Consider the following 17,392-nt stretch of genomic DNA (forward strand, 5'->3'; position numbering starts at 1 on the left):
GGAGGTTGCCCTGGGCTGCAGTCTCCTTGCCTCTAGACTTTCTGCTTTGCAAAAGTAAATTTCCTTACAGTTGAAGCTAATGGGACTTTTGTTTCTTGCAGCCAAAGGCATCCTGACAGAACCTGTGAAGCAAAAGCCCCTGACTGCCCTGGGTACCCGCATATCTCGGCAACTGGTGGTGCTGGTGGCAGAGCTGCAGAGTCCGGCCTGCCCCATCACTTCGCATCACTTCCCCATCGGTCACTGGGGGACCTTTCTGGCGGCCACAGCGCCAGCCCTTCTCAGTCTTAGACTGAGTCCCTGGCTGTCCCAGGCACACTTCAGCACCCCCAGGCTGCTACACTGGAAGAGGAGGGGCAGCTTCCCTTTGGAGCACTGGGCGTCTTTCTCAGGGAGGCCCATCTCCGGAGGGCTGTTACTGACCAAGTACGATAAAGAAGATGTGGTATATATACACAATGGGACACTACTCAGCCATAAGAAACGATGAAATCTGGCCATTTGTGACAACATGGAGGGACCTTGAGAGTATTATGCTAAGCAAAATAAGTAAGAGGGAGAAAGTCAAATACTGTATGATCTCACTCATAAATGGAAGATAAAAACAACAACAAACAAACACATAGAGACAGAGATTGCATTGGTGGTTAGCAGAGGGGAAGTGGGGAGGGAAGAAGGTGAAAGGGGTGACAGGGCACATGTGTGTGGTGATGGATGGTAATTAGGATTTGGGTGGTGAACATGATGTAATCTATGCAGAAACAGAAGTATAATGATGTACACCTGAAATTTATATAACATTATAAACCAATGTGACAGTAAAAAAACAAACAAAAAAAGAAATGTGGCAAGAGCAAATGAAAAACTGAATTTAAAAAAAACAAAACAAAAGAAAAAACAAATATAGAGAGGAACAAATAAATGCGTTAAAACGCCCTTTGAAGCCACAAAGAGACCAACTATGATGTTTATAAACTAGGACGACAGAGATGGGTAGATTGGAGAATCAGCACAAGTTATTCAGTATTGATTTAGGTAACAGAGTTCTGAAATAAAATTCACTTCTTTGAAAAAAACAAAAGCAGCAGCAGCTCCTGCTTAAGTGGAATGAGAGCTCCCCAGCCCCTCCGACCTCGGCGGAAGGAAGGGCTATTCAGAAACGTGTACTGAGCTCCCCCACTTCTTAGACAAACGCATCCTTCTCAGCAGTAAAGGCACCTGTGCTGCGTTTGGGAGAGGTGCTTCCGCCCACGCAGGAGGCCCCACAGAGTCGGGGAGTCTCCTCGAAGTCCAGCGAGGTGCAACCGAGTGCCTGGTCAAGGCACTGAGAGGGTGGGGAACACGGGCCCCAGACTCATCTGGGCCAGCTCACTTCCTGAGGCGGCCCTTGGCCAAAGTATTGCAGCTGCTGGGCCTCCGTTTCCCCCTATGAAAATGGTCTCTTTGCAGCATGTAGAAATACTGTGAAAATTAAATATGCAGTAACCACCAGGAGATAGATACTAAAAAAAAAAAAAAAATACCAGTATCTTCCCGATGGAAGGACCTGCATGTGACCACAAGTCCAATATTATCCAATTCACTTGCAGCCTTTTCCTTATCCATCCTGGAGTGAAGAGATGGTGACCTGGTGACCCTCTTATAGACAAATAAGTCAGACTCTCCAAGGAATCTAATCCAGCCATTACCACTCACAGATTCCATCTATCATCTATGTTCATTCCTGACTCATTAAATTTTCCGTTGTCCATTTACATAAAGTGCTTCTTTGAAAGGCTACTAAGTGCTTCTGCTCTGAGAGTAAGGATGAAAGAGAAGGCCCGGGGTCTGTCCTTGGGAGTGATGGGGGAGCCACACCCACGACAGCCCGGCAGGGGTGGCTGGGACACCTGCAGGGAAGTATGGGGCAGCGTACGCTCCACAAGGGGTCGAGACAAACCTGCACCATCTCTGGTCAGCCCCTGGACCTGGGGAGATCAGGAGATGCCTCTCGCCTGCAAGTGCTGCTGAGGAATAGCCCTGTGAGCCCCAAACAACCTTCACTCACTCCCCACCCTCTTCTTTATCTCTCCCAACATCTGGTCCCTCCATGTGGGATTAGCTCCACATGTTGAGGGTCCTTCTCAGAAGGACAGCAGCATCCCAGACAGAACACAACAAAGCGGCTGACTTCCAGAAAATCCACTTCTGTTAGAGCAGAGAGGTCAAAGCACTTTTCTCGAAAGGCCGCCTGGAGCTTTGGACTCAAGCAGGATTTTTCAACACAGCCCTTCTCTTTCCAAAAGCAGCAGACAGCCACAGGCCACTCTTTCTGTGACAGCTTCCCAGCTGCATGTACACAGTGTCATTCTGAAACCCTGTTTAACGTCATATCTTCTAGACTTGGGCTGTCATTTCAGCTTGCTGAATGCTTTTTTGGTACCAGTGCCTATAATCCATCACTGAATGCCCACTACGTGCCAGCTGCTCGGAGACCAAGTAAACAACACACGGCTGGCCTCGCACAGGCCCATGGCCTGCGTATCCACTGGAGTCCAGGCGATGTGCCTGCAGGACAACACCTGCCTGGTTCAGCCTGTACGTTAGTTCCAGAAAAGGGAAACATGCAGAACTTGGAGTTCAGCTTTTAAAAGTATGAGTCCTGATGTCTCTTGAGTCGTCCAAAGATCTGGCAACACCGGGCCCACGTTCCCGCAGCCATGTTCAGCCGGGGCTGGACGGACGCAGGCCCGCCCCTCCCATGGTGGGCACCTGGGCACTGACACCAGGCCTTCCGGGCAGTGATGCTTCCTGCCTGCTTCTGAGGTCCCTGAGCTGAGTCTCGGCTAAAATGGGAGACGGCAAGGCTGAGTGCACCAGGCCTGGGAGGACCTTTGGGAAGAGCCTGAATGGCTGGCTGCCCCAAGCACGCGCTGCTCCTCCATTGGAGCCAGCGCGGCTCTCACCTGGCACCCCAGGAGAAAAGCAGCACATGCACCGCTCTTCTCTTTCCTACAACGCAAAAGGGGTGCGACAGAGGGAGACAGTGGCTAGGGGCTGAGGCCATGGCAAGGAGGTTTGACTCATCTGCCAGGGTGCCCTGAAGGGAGGGTTGGGGTCAGGTATTACCTGAGACCCTGGCCAGGCCCAAAGCTCTCCCCAGCCTCCCCTCCAACCCCTGCCCCCCTCCCCTGTGCCCACGTGCTGCACCCTAAGGCCAGTTCCAGGCGCACTGGATGGTCACATCCTCAATTCAGAAGGCCTGGCCAGAAAGACGAGGGGCCTGGCCCAGGCTGCAACTCCATTAGGCCAAGAACAATGTGCCGCTCTCCGCTCCCTGAGCTCTGGCCAAAGCTCAAGGGGATGCCCCCTGGGGTTCTGCAGGTCAGAGGGCAGGTAGCACACCCCTCTCTTGTATCCTTGTCACTGGCACTGGGCCAGGCACACAGTAGGTACTCCGAGTTGCTATCACATAAACGCATGCCGTGCCAAGCTCCAGGCAGACACAGAAGAGTCATAAGTTCACGGGTCTGACAGGTGCTTAGCAAGACAGGAAGAAGGACCAAGGTCCCCTGGGTCCACAGAGGCACTGAGGGCAAAGGGAACCTTGCCACAGAAGCCCAATGGCACAGACTAGACTGTAGGAGGCGATTCAGGCATGGAGCTCAGTCTCATGGCTCAGAAATATTTGCTATAGCAATCAGCCTTATCCACGCGACAGCCTGTCTTTACAAATGAGTCACAAAGCAGTTAAAAATGCCTTGTTGATTTTTACTACAAAAATTCACTTTCCTGATATTAATTTAATTTCACTACCCTCTAGGGGAAAGAACACTGTCAGTCAGAAGGAAGTCTTCAGCCATCTGCATTTCTGGCAAATAAGTGATGAGATGTTATTAAACAACTTAGATTATTAGACAAATTAAATGTTGTTACATAAACGATGGAGGGATGTTCCTCACAGAAGCTGTACCTTCAGACAAGACTCACTAATCTGTTTTTAATAACCCAGGAAGAGACTTGCAGACACAAAGTAAAATCACATTGTCAACCGTTTCTAGACTCACACTCGCAAAGCGCTGTTTCCTCTGTCGTGAACCACACTTAGTTAGTTCTCTGCGCCCTCCACAAATGAACAGGGCTGTGCCGCTCTCACTTTACACGAAGCCACAGTACAACCCCAGCTAAATGCAACTCGACAGGCTTTGGCTTAAAATATAGCAAACAAACCAAACGCTGTTGTTCTAAAATTCAAATAATACAGTAAAACAAGCAGAAAACCCAAGAAGCCTGAGCCTAAGACAGATGACCCTGAAATTCTCACAAGATATGGACCACCCACAACTCCGGGGGGACCCACTCACAGGGGAACAGACGTCACTGCCACTGGGGTCTGGAGGTGCACTGGGATCACAGGCTCTGGACGCATGTGACGCTTCCAGTGATTTCCGACGAGGGTCAGATCCACCGGGCCACTGACTCAACGGTGCGATGGGCAATTCTCTGTGGTTTAAGGCTCCCCTGGCTGGAGAACCAGGAGGCTTGTCAGAAACTCAGCTACGCCCGATCTTAGTCAGCCCAGACGCCATAACCCTGTACCACAGGCAGGTGGCTCAAACAGCAGACATAGAAACTTCTAGAAACTTCTATGGTTCTGGAGGCTGGAAGTCCGAGAGCAGAGAGGGGGCAGGATCGGGTTCTGGTGAGGACACTTCGTGGCTCCTCCACAGCCGCCGTCTCGCTGTGTCCTCATGTGGTAAAGAGAGAAGCTCTGGTCTGCTAGTTCTTCTTAGAAGGGCACTAGTCCCACCATGGGGGCCCACCCTGTGACCTCATCTAAAGCTAACCCCCTCCTGAAGGCCCCACCTCTCACACCATCACAGCAGGATTAGGGCTACAGCATGTGAATTCTCAGGGGACACCAACACGCAGCCCATAGCGTCGCCTGACCATGCAGACGTGGGTCAGCCCAGGCAGATGTGACCACAGGGAGGCCACAAACCTGGGGTGGGGTCAGCGTGGGAGAACTGCCAGAGCCTGCCCAGGGGTGTCTGCACCTTCTGGACTCCTCGTGTGGAGGGTGCGGAGTGGCTTCCGAAGATTTCCTGATCCTTCTAGAAAGAATAATGATTTTTTTTGGTTTGTTACTGATTCCTCTTAGACTACCAATTACTCCGTCTGCCTTCATCTGAGATGGCTTGTTGCTCTGTCACTGTCACGTTAAGGTCCTTGAGAGCAGGGCCCACGCTGTAGTCAACTTTCTAGCCTCTGGTCTGGCAGAGGGCCTGGCACAGAGTAGGCTCCAAGGTAACTAGAGGGAGTCCTGCCAGAGTGGTGGCGCTGAGGGCTGTCCTCCTAGGACAGCACCCTGCCCAACTCTCCCTCTCCCTCCGTGTAATCAAGTCCTGTGGCCACCAGCCCTTGCAGGGAGCCCATCTTGCAGCTCGCAGGTCTATGCAGGAGCTGTGCCAGGGCCGGGGCAGAACTAGACTCCTCAGCGAGCCCCACATCCCTCAGCTGTCTGTCCCAGGCTCAATGCTGTGGTGCTGCAGGTCAGCTTCCCGTCCCACCTGCAGTCACAGTGGCTGTCCCACCAGGTGGGTGTCATCCACAGGGCTGGCAGTGCCACGGCGAGCAGGACGGCATGTGGGGCAGCACCAAGCCCACATCCCGGCAGTTGCCCTCTGGGACAGTGTCTACATACACCACGCCTGACCACTCCTGCCCACTGAACAGCTACCAAGGGGTCACCGAGAAAGGAATCCCAGAGAGAGGTGGCAGAGAGGCTCCTAACTTGTCTGACGGGATTTTAGAACACTTTAGCTAGGGTGCCTTGGGCAAGAACCGTTTCTCCTCTCACATGGCCATTGAAATCTCTCTTCACTTCTTCGCCCCTTCTGACTAGTGATCAGAAAGAGGCTCCTGATGGGCTCACTGTCTCCAGCTTCCTCCCGAAGAGGCACTACACTTTCTTCTTTTCCCACGCCGTGCTTACCAGTGGACGAGGCGGTGTTATGTGGGCCTCACACGTGGAGTGCCCTTCATCTATTTTTACACTTCAGAAGTCTTGACTTCCAGCTGCTTCCTCAGACTTCAAAAGGAAGGAGAAAGAACATCAGATTTCTCTTTCCCTCAAGCAAGTGGCAAAGGAAGAACCCAAAATCCTTTGCCCATTAGCAGCAGCTCCCATCATGGTCCAAAACTGCAAGACGGGGAAGCATCTTGAAGCTGCCTGGAGACTACAACCAGCAAGGCCAATGAAACATGCTTTTCACAAGATCAAAAGTCAGAACCTAGTACGGATAGAGAAAGGTCCCTGTAAGCCGGTTAAACACAACCAACACCCACTTTCTGCAAGTGGTGCTAAGTGTGAAGCATCCTTCCTGTGAGTGCTGGTCCCCACTGGCTGGAGGAATTTAGGCGACAGAAACGCAGACACCAGTGCAATGTTCTCAAGGGGAACTAACTCCAATCCCAAGAAAAACAGCAGGCAAAATTCCTGGGTTTCCTGATTCTGCTTACAGAGTCGGAGAGTCTATGGGGGTGGAGGCCCGTTCTCTTGCCAACTGCTGTGAGAGCCAGATAATATTTTCACAGTCTTATTTTAGGATGGGTAACGTTGTAAACAACCTCAGTGACCAATCCACAGACAGCTTGTCTAGACCTTTATTTGAAGCGAAGGTCACCAGGGAGGCAGACATCCCAGATGTACTTCAGGCATATGACAAAGTGCCGCAGCCCAGCCAGCGCTGGCTCCCAGACAGGGACACTTACCTCACCTTCTAAGTGTTGACGGCAGGACAACGCAGCCTGCTCTGGAGGCGCGAGGTCAGAACGGGAGCAGTGCTCGGGAGCTGGCGAGCGCTAAGTCAGAAGAAATGTCTCCGCCCTAAGAGTGCAGACCCTGTGTGGCGCAGGATTTGCAGAGAAAAGGGTTGGGGGCATATCATGCTTTGAGGACAGCAAAGGTGGAAAAGTGCAGAGAGAGTAGGAGAAGAGAGTGATTCTAGCAGAAAAGGCAAAGGAACATCTGAAATACACTTGTTTAAAAGAAGGAACGTCAAGGTCTCAGGAGGCATTTAGTTTAGTGGCTAAAATCAGAGGCTCCAGATCCTGGGTCAAATCCCACCCCAGCTCTATCACCCACACTGGGTCACTCCCGGCTCCATCACTCACAATGGCCTCAGATTCTCAACAGCAGAATAGAGAGAATATTGTACCTAACTCAGGTTTGTTTTGAGGAATAAATGAGCATATAAATAAATAAACATATAAACCACTGAGATCCCTCAATGAATGCTGGAGGTTGCTGTCACCCGTTATTATCATTATGCTCATTTCACACCCCGCACACCACAGCATCACTATTCTCCCTCCTGAGCCTGTGATCCACCCTGGCCCAGGCCCTGCCGACCAGGATGGATGGAGCAGGCAGCCCATTTCTCTGACAAGTTGATTACCAGTGATCTGACCATGGGTAAATTACTGAAAGTCCCTGTGCCTCAGTTTCCTCCCTTGAGGACAACGACTGTATAACATGCACCTCACAGTCCTACTTCAAGGCAAACTACTAGTTTGAAAAGGTGGCTGTCACCCTCTGGGTCAAGTGAAAATTCTTCCACCTTGAGCAGATCACACTCAAAGTCAGGAATGTAATATGGAAACTCTTCAACTATGCTGGACTGAAGTTCAGGTGCCCGAGAAAGCCCAGTGTTTAACACCTCACTTATCCAGAATTATTGGGAATGAAGATGATGCAGTGGTGAAATTTTGTCAGAGAACTAAAACTCATCTTTAGGCACTAAGTTATTATTATTATTATTTTTTACCATTTTTATCAGACTCTTTCTAAAATATATTGATACATCCCTGACTTAATAAATGAAATTTTGGGCCAATAAATTAAAAAGCTTCACCAGGTAACAAGTACAGTAGCAAGAGAAAAAGAACTAAGAAAAAAGATCCCACAATTTCCCTCCTTTCTTCCCAAAGTAGTGAGCCAGCTCATCAGTGCTGACCCCACAGCCAAGCAGCCTGGCTTTAACCAGGGGCGCTCACCTGCTTCACAGTGGCCTGGCTCGGAGGTAAGGAGCCCGGTGTGAGCACAGGGGGGCTCCCCGGGCCGCAGAGCTCGGGGAAAGGGTTGGGGATGGCCGGCAGAGACGAGGTTCTCAACTGCTGGTCTTCCTCCTGCAGGCGCCTGGGGGGAAGAGACAACCGCTCATTACAAGCTGCCACCCCTGACACGATCCATCAATCCCACTGCTGAGATGTACCCTAAAGAACTGAAAGAGGGACTCGAACAGACACCCGTACACCTACATCATGTTCACGGAAGGACTACTCACAATAGTCGGAAGGCAGAAGCAACCCAGTGTCCATCGAAGCATGAATGGATAAACAAAATGTGGTCTACCCATACAGGGGATATCACTCAGCCTTAACAAGGAAGGGAATTCTGACACTTCCTACAACACGGATGAACCCTGAGGACACTGTGCTGAGTAAAATAAGCCAGTCACAGAAAGACAGATACTGTACGATTCGACTTCTATGAGGTCCCTAGAGTCGTCAGACTCACAGAGATACAAAGCAGAATGGAGGACGCCAGGGGCTGGGAGAAGAGGGGAACGAGGAGTTATTGTTTAATGGGTGTAGAGTTTCAGTTTTGCATGATGAAAAAGTTCTGGAGATTGGTTGTACAAGAATGTGAATATCTGTAACACTATGCAACTGTACACTCACATATGGTTAAGATGGTAAATTTTACGTTACATGTACTTTACCACAACTAAATTTTTTTTAAATTGCCAGTCTCAGACTCAGACTCAATGGGTGCAGATTCCCTCACTCATTAAACATCAGGGGGCGAGAAGCACCGTGAGTGTGCTCACATCACAAATGAGGCTCAGTGCATGACATGTGCCAGCGTTTTCTCCAAATACCTCCTCAGTGCTGTTCAACGGATACCTGATGTGAGAAGAGGTTTTGTAAGAGCATTTTCACGAGAACAACTATTTTTCAATGACCTTGAAATGAACACTTCTCTAACCACATGAAAATACTAGAAGAGGCTTTGTGTGCCCTCATCTAAATTGTGGAATGAATGCTTATTTATCCAAAAGGTTGTTGATACTGAATTAATTGGAAATAAATGATTTATGCAGCTATCCTCCCCGGAGAATAAAGCCTCTGCTTACGTCACCTCATAAATACCCTGCTGCACCCCACTCACTCCACGAAGAGCTGTTTCTGAATCTGCACCATGTTGCCCTCTCTCTGGCGTTTTTCCAGGGCCACCTCCTCCCTCCTCCCAAGGATGTACACCTCACTTGTCATACAACTAAGCAAACACACACAGGACGACGAATTAGATGCAATTAGGAAAAAAGCAGAAAAATCAAGTTCAAAGTCAAAGCAAAAACAAGGCCAAGTGCACTAAGTTTCCAAAATTTCCCCCGGGTCCTGCTGGTGGCTTCCTGCCCACACATCCAGGGCTTTCCTGGGAGAGGAGCCCCCTCTGTCCGTCCCAGGGCGACACTGTCCACCTGCAGGAGAGGACCAAGCCCTGAGCTGCAGCGTGGCCCCTGACTTTGCTCAGCACCCCAGTCCTGCTCCTGGTTTACACACACCTCATAAACCCCTCATGTAGGTTGTGTCTTCAAATAATTTTTGACTAACTTTACAATCTGACTAAGTTAACAATCCATTAGTTTTCTTGGGAGGTTTGCCGCTAGAGAAATGGACACTGTGACCATTTCACATGTTCTCTTTTTACCAACTTAGCCTGATTCTAAGAGGCCGGTCCAGCCATCGCACGTGGACCAGGAAGTGATGCACTGATTACACACTCCCACGGCACGAAGGAGCTCCGAGCTTCAAAGAGGGAAAACCCTCCTATCATCGCGTGACAATAATGCCAGAAAGTGTATTTTTACTGTTAATATAACAGCTTCTTCCCATAACAGCTTCTGCCTTGGCAAAGCGTCCAACTGACATGTCTGTCCCTTGTCCTACAGAGCAAGACAGCAGATGCGGCCACGTCCACTTTCAGTATATTCCAGCCCATGACTTCTTTTTTTTTTTTTTTTTAAAGATTTTATTTATTTTATTTTTTCCCCCCAAAGCCCCAGTAGATAGTTGTATGTCATAGCTGCACATCCTTCTAGTTGCTGTATGTGGGACTCGGCCTCATGATGGACGGAGAAGTGGTGCCTCGATGCGCACCCCGGATCCGAACCCGGGCCACCAGCATTGCAGCGTGCGCACTTAACCACCAAGCCACAGGGCCGGCCCCAGCCCATGACTTCTAATGAGTGACCAACCCCAAGAACAAGAGTTTTATCTTGTTTTGACTTAGACTACAAGATGCTGATGTTCTGACGTTCTAGTTGTTCATAAAAGCTTCTCTCTTTAGTAGGTTGTTTTGAGCATTTAAAGTCCTGTGTTTTTTATGGCAGTGAAAATACTCTGTATAATATTATAATGATGGATTCGTGTCATTATACATTTGTCCAAACCCACAGAATGTACACCAAGAGTGAACCACAATGTACATTATGGATTTTGGGTGATTAGGATGTCCTAATACAGGTTCATCGGTTGTAACAAATGTGCCACCATGGTGGGGGATGTTGATAGTAGGGGGAGGCTATGCATGTGTTGGGAGGGCAGGGGATACAGGAAATCTCTGCGTCTTCCTCTTAGTTTTGCTATGAACCTAAAACTGCTCTTAAAAATAAAATCTCTATTAAAAAAATTATGCTAAGTGAAAGAGGCCAGACACATAAGGCCACATAATGTATGATTTCACTTGTATGAAACGTCCGGAACAGGTAAACCCACAGCTACATGATGCAGACTGGTGGCTGCCAGTGGCTGTGGGGGGTGAGAGGAGACACTGCTTCATGGGTGGGGAGTTTCCTTTGGAGTGATGTTCTGAAATCAGAGCAGGGTTGCACAACACTGGGAGTATACGAAATGCCCCTGAATATTTAAATGTAAGTGGTTAACTTTATGTTACATGAATTTCAAATAAATAAATTGTTTTTAAAAATTAAAAAAAAGTCCCATGTTGACTTTATGGCAGTTCACAAATATTGCCTAAAGCAAAACTAAGTGACATTATACAAAGCTGAAAAAAATCCCTTTTCAAGAGGCTGACAGCCAGATCAACCCTCTGATCGTGGAGAAGGGAGCTAAGATGGAGGGATGTTGGGGGTCAGAGATGGGGACAAGAAGGGCAGGGCCGTGCTCCTCCATCCGTCCAGGTCAGAACATACTCACTGCCCCTCTGCTTCACCGCAGTCCACTCCTTCTCCTTCAGGATCTGAGGGATCAATTGTGGCCTTGTCCGAGAAGCTTCTCTACCTTCCCCACTTCTGCTCTGCACCTGCCTCCCTCTGAGCTCTCTTCAGAGCGTGTGACAATCTCTGCGGAGTCTGCTGCGGTGCAAATCCTCATCCATGGGTCTCGTTGTACCCAGCCCAATCCTCCAAGCGTTTGGAGCCCCTCAGGGCCCCTCAGCCTGGGTTTGCATCCCGGCTCCCCACTCACCAAGTGTGGGCCAAGTCACTTCCCCTAGTGCCTCGGTTTCCTCACCTGGGCATTGAGGGCCACCACACCACCCACCTTGTAGGGCTGTAGTGACCACTACCCCAGCTAATAAATGAGTACTCAACAGAGCCTTACACACAGGAAGTGCTCAGCGCACACAGGAAGTGCTCAGCAGTTGGCCTCACTTACATAATAAATCTTTGGCGTCCCACATTGGTCGCCCATTTTTTTTTAAACGCATCTGAAGGTAAGAAACAATACTACTCCTGTGAAAGAACATCAGTGAGAAGAGGCTGGGCCTGAGAAACAGTGTCTGCTTTCTGGCAGGCAGAGCGCCTGCTGCCCTAGGGAGCAGACCTGCCCCATCCGTCCCATGGGACTTAGTACCGGCAGCCACCAGAGTGTAGCGCCAAGTTTGGTCAGAACTCTATTGCTCAAGGGTCCTGGGCAACTAATTGGCAAGGAGTGAGGCTTTCTGTAACATCATCCTCCGCCTGGGCCCAGCTTCGGGCACTGTCCCTGTGTGGGCTGCAACCCTGTCTTCCAAGGGGCTTCCCCAAGGTGACCATGGACAGGCGACCGACAGACCTTGCACCCAGGGAAGAAGAGTGTCTCCCTCCAGACTGAACTCATCAGGAGCTAAGAACACGGGGACAAACACTGGGAGGATGGATGGGATCAAAGGAAGGAAGCCTGAGAGGCAGCCAACTGCAGGCCACCGGAGCCTCTGCCCTCCACCTGCAGAGAGCTCTGCAGTTACTCCCAGAGACAGAACAAGAGGGTTACCTCACTACAGAAAACCCAGGACGTCATATCAGAGAGAGCCTCATAGAAGCTGCCAGAAGCAGAAAGGACCCCCACCCCTACGCCATGAAAAGAAACAAGATCTCTGGAAGATGCAGTGCTGAGGAAGGCGCAGCCACCAGAACCTCAGCCTGACTGAGACCCCAAGACACAGTGTACCACAAACCCTCCCGCCAGGAAGCCCAGGGAAGCAGGGAGGCCTCAATCCCTTACCCATCCTCATCCCTCCATCCTCACCTGAAAATTCGCCAGCGGCAACACAGACCTGGGCGGGGGCCATGGAGTTTCTCGGCAGCTGCCCTGTTTCTCAGCTTGATTTCACAAAGATCTCCACTCAGAAGGTCTACAATGCCCTTAACACCCCACCTCCCTTCACAACAGCTGCTCTGCTGACTTCTCTGGCCACCCACCTCCCAGGCACTCGAGACAGAGTCGAAGCACCCTGAACACTATGTCCCCTTGTTTCCCTCCAAAATTCAGTGCTGACAAATCCAGTCCCCCCCTCTCCTTGATCCCAGGTGTGGACATCACTGTCTCCAGACTGGTCCCTGAAACAGCTTCCAAGTCAGCCATGCTCTATCCTACTGCCCTCTGACCCCAGGCTGCCAGAATTACTTGCCAAAACCCAAATCCAATCTCCTCACTGCAGCTGTTCAAACCCCTTTCCTGTCTCTCCCCTCAGAACGGCTCACAAAGACCTTCTGGATCTGGCCCCCACCTGCTGGGATCATCGCTTTTTTTAAATCAATCTGTGGAGGTATGATTGACACACAAAAATCTGTACATATTTAATGTATACAACTGGATGAGTTTAGAGATAAGTATACACCAAGACTCATCACCACAGTCTTGCCATAAACATATCCACCCCCGCAAAAATGAACTCCCACCTTCTTTATTTATTAATATTATGATGGTAATGATGATGATGATAAGAGTACTTAACATAAGATCTACCCTCTTAGCACACATTTAAGTATACAATACACAACTGTTAAGTGGGGGCTCTGTGCTGTACAGCAGATCCCCGGGACTCACTCACCTCGTGTAACTGAAACTTTGTACACTTCGGCTAATATCTGCCCGTGACCCTCTCCCAGCCCCTGGCAACCACCATTCCACTCTCTACTTCTATGAGTTGGACCATTTTAGATTCCTCATATACGTGGGATCACGTAGCATTTGCCCTCCTGTGACCGGCTTATTTATTTAGCATACTATCCACGTTGTCCATCGACGAGGAATGGGTAAAGAAAATGTGGTATATACACACAGTGGAATATTACTCACCTAAAAAGGAAGGAACCTCTGCCACTTGCGACAACAGGGATCATCTTTCCTGCCCACAAAATCCCTTCCCCCATCCCTCAGCTCCTACTCACCCCTCAACAGCCAATTCAGAGATCTGCCACCTGCAAGGAACAGTCCTCCACTCCCCAGAAGTCCCTCCCTCCAGCCCCAGTATTTCCACAGAGGCTGTGCCTCCTCTGCTTAATCCCTTGGGGAATGTGGTCAAGTGTCTGAGGCTGCACATTTCTGACAGGCCCTGGGGGACACCACTGCTCCTGATCCCTGGACTCCACTCTGGGCAGCAAGGCTTTGGAGTCCTCAACTGGCTGCCCAGCCATTCTTTCCTTCTTTCCAGAGTATTCTCCCCTGACGGTTTTCCTGCGCAGCCCTCTACCTGGCATGTCACCAGGCACAGAACAGGTGCTCAACAAAAGTTATCTCAACTGAGCCAGGCACCAGGTGCCCGTGCTGCCACGCTAGACCAAGAGACGAACAGCTCTGCCGAGCACAGGGCAGCGCGAGTCCCTGCAACAGCACTCGCCGGCTCTTAGAGGCTCAGCCAACGAGGCCGTGGGTCCCACCTGACAGCGAGGATGTGCACGGGCTGGGAGCGCTGCACCTTCTGCCGCAGGGACACCTGTGGCTGGAGGGACCTTATTCCTGAGGGTGGCTGGCTGCGGGTGTGCTGGCCGTTCTGAAGGAGGGGCACCGTCTCTGACTGCATGCTACAGGCCGGGTACACACTCTCCAAGGACGCATTCATGTCGCTCACCAGGGCTTCCAGGTCCACATCATCCTCTGGAGAGTAAAAGACAAAAGCAAAAGAGAAACTTTAGCAGCAGCATGGGGTTGTGGCCAAATGTGCATCTTAGAGACCAGATTCCAAAACTCACAACATTTAAAAATGTTATTTGAGGGCAGAGGAGCATAATTGAGATAAGTATAAATTTCTGTAAGGAACGATATGTATTATATTTATTAATATTTATTGATATTTCAGAGGCAATTCAGTAATTACAGTCCAAATGTATTTCCATCTGCTTGCACAGGAGACACCTTTTGGAGCATCTGCTCAGCTCACATACCATGGGGGCGGGTGGGCCACACTCAGCCATGGTTGCATAGCATGACCCCTTGCCTCGGCCTCAGCTGGCTGGATCACAGGTGGACATGAAGCCCTAACTAGGCCAATCAGGACTCCCCCTACCCTGAAGTTCTAGAAGAGAGACAGGAACAGAACAGCACTCGACAATGATATCAGCCCTGGCCCACTAAGGCCACCAAGAGGGCTACAGGGTGGCCAAAGCCACGGCAGACAGGCTCACTGTGCGGCTGCTGATGAATCACAGACCTGTGAATCTCCAGGTGCCCCTCCTCTGCCCTCGACTGGCCTGAGAGCCAGAGAAGGCCTGTCTTCACAGAGGCAGATGCAGAGACAGAAGCAAAGACGGCAGAGAACGCCAGAGAGAATGCCAGAAAATGCCAAAAAGAGATGTGCAGGTAGAGATTCTGATGGGTAATTTTACGTGTCAACTTGACCAGGACATGGGACCCCGACATTTGGTCAAATATGATTCCAGATGATGCTGTGAAGGTATTTTTTAGATGAGACTAATATTTAAATCAGTAGATTCTGAGTAAAGCCTCTGTAATGTCGGCAGGCCTCACCCAATCAGTTGAAGGCCTTAAGAAAAAGAGACTGATGTCCCCAGAGGAAGAGGAAATTCTGCCTTCAGACTCCAATGGCAGCTCTTCCCAGCTGGCCCACCTTACGGATTTTAGACTTGCATCTCCACAATCATGTGGGCCAGTTCCTTAGATTATCTCCCCCATATGTATATGTATATGTGTATGTGTATGCGTATGTATATGTATATGTGTATGTATATGTGTATGTAAATGCACATCCTACGGGTTCTGTTTCTCTGGAGAACTCTGGCTAATATATGACAAGGGATGTAACCCAGCACACTCAGAAATGCGGGAGGGAAGCGGGGACGGGACAGAGCTGGAACCTGGGGTGCGGCTGGGCTCTGGGCAGCGTGCATGACGCAGCTTCCACCCTTTCTGAGGCCTGGCTTCACTCCTGCCGGGAGCCCTGCAGAGCAGCCCCACACGCCTACAACAACTGTGCTTCAGCTCGCTGGAGCTAGCTTCTCGCATCCGTAACCCAATATGCTCTAACAACACTGACTCCTTTTCTCTGCACTTTCCAATCTGTCACTTCTTAACGACAGGGCAACACGGCCGAGGCGGACCATAAGGCAGCGCACTGCCAGTCATGTAACTCACAGTCTCGTTCGTTCCCAGAACAGACCCCCGCGACACCAGTTAAACAAACGAGGGCCATGGGGCCCAGACAGGAAGACCGTCAGCCCACAGAGGCCATGAGCGGAGTGGGCACCTGCTGAGCAACGGCTGACCCCAGCCCTGCTCCACGGGCTCGGGGCCCAGGACAAGTCTTCTGCCTCTCAGTTCCTCCAACTGCACCACGGGGTTAGGAGCAGTACCCACCCCACGGGGTGAGGTAAGGAGTAAGTTAGTGATTGCCTGCTCTGTAACAGAGCCCAGCACACGGTAAACACTCAGTCAAGTGTCATTTATTAGCTCTATTTCATTTACTGCTGACAAAACAACAGGAAGTGGTGACTATTAACCCGGCTTAACAGCTGAGGAAACAGGCTGAGAGGAATTAAGCACCTCACCCCAATAACAGGAGCGCTAGGTAGGGAACCTTGAATTTGAAAACAAGTTTTGCAGCTACCACTCTGACCTCATCAGGTGTGTGCTCAACAAACGAGCTCACAGATCCTTCTGGAACACTGGCCTCGTGCCTCTCCTCCCCCCACACAAAAGTCTCAGATGCCTTTGCCTCAGCTTCTCTGTCCCATCAGGCGAAAGGGCATGAGACGACGAACAAAACACAGCGATACCAACAAAACCTGCCTGAAGAAAGCCCAGAAGCCGAAAGGGATGGGGTCGCGGGGTTAGAAGCAAGCCCCGTGGGTAGAAGCCGGGGGGCCATCTGGTCAGGTGGGGTGGGGTGGAGGACAGCTAGGGGGAGATTTAGGCAGAAGCAGAAGGCCACAGACCCTTCTGGCTTCTTTACCCTCTAGGCAATGGTGCCCAGAAGACGGGGTCTGAGGAAGACCTGGATGAGAGATGCTACACGCTGCAGGCTTTAGATGGATCACACAGAGTCCTGAGGAGGACAGACAGACGGACGGATGGACGAGCAGACATGAGGAGAAAAGACACAGCAGCGATGAGACATGGAGGCCTGCCCAGGGCCGTCACTACTGGAACCAGGAACAGCGGCCACCGGCAAGAGCTGGCTGAGGTGGAGTGGACAGGGGCTGGGGGAGAACCAGGCTAGAGTTGGAGGGACACGACACGGAGACGGACCCCAAATCCCGACGTGGGGAAGTGAGTGAGCAGGGCCCTGCATTTCTAGGGCCTGTGAGACAAGAAGAAAGATGTGGCTATAGTTCAGGTTATGAGGAGTCAAAGATTAATCCTGTGGCCAGATATTAAAAAGACAAAAGTGCTGAATCAATAATTAATAATTACCATGTAATCAATAATTAATATATCACAAGGGAGAACACCAAGGTCAGCAGGCAGAACTCCTGCTCAGAGTTTGAGGGGAAGATGGGCTGACACAAAGTCAAGAGCCCCACGGAGCAGGTTCGCAGCCACCCACAGCCCATCCCTCAGGGCTCTGTGGTCTTCAAGAGTCATCATCTGTAAACTGAGGAACCAC

At 50.5% G+C, this 17,392-nt stretch overlaps 1 protein-coding gene across 10 annotated transcripts in view; it reads right to left on the reverse strand.

Annotated features, from left to right (window-relative positions):
• The window catches only part of GRB10 (growth factor receptor bound protein 10), a 196,274-nt gene that overhangs the window by 67,878 nt on the left and 111,004 nt on the right, over positions 1-17,392 (reverse strand). For all 10 annotated transcript variants that reach the window (XM_087432971.1, XM_087432924.1, XM_087432529.1 and 7 more), the window contains 2 exons: positions 14,211-14,427; positions 8,038-8,179 (listed from right to left, as the gene is read on the reverse strand). In XM_087432971.1, coding sequence (XP_087289097.1) covers positions 8,038-8,179; positions 14,211-14,392 — 324 coding nt within the window. In that variant the 5' untranslated portion in view covers positions 14,393-14,427. The remainder of the gene's footprint in view (positions 1-8,037; positions 8,180-14,210; positions 14,428-17,392) is intronic.

The sequence above is a fragment of the Ceratotherium simum genome, chromosome 1 (genome assembly GCF_057802395.1).
Source record: "Ceratotherium simum simum isolate JZ-2026a chromosome 1, ASM5780239v1, whole genome shotgun sequence".
NCBI classification, from domain to species: Eukaryota; Metazoa; Chordata; class Mammalia; order Perissodactyla; family Rhinocerotidae; genus Ceratotherium; species Ceratotherium simum.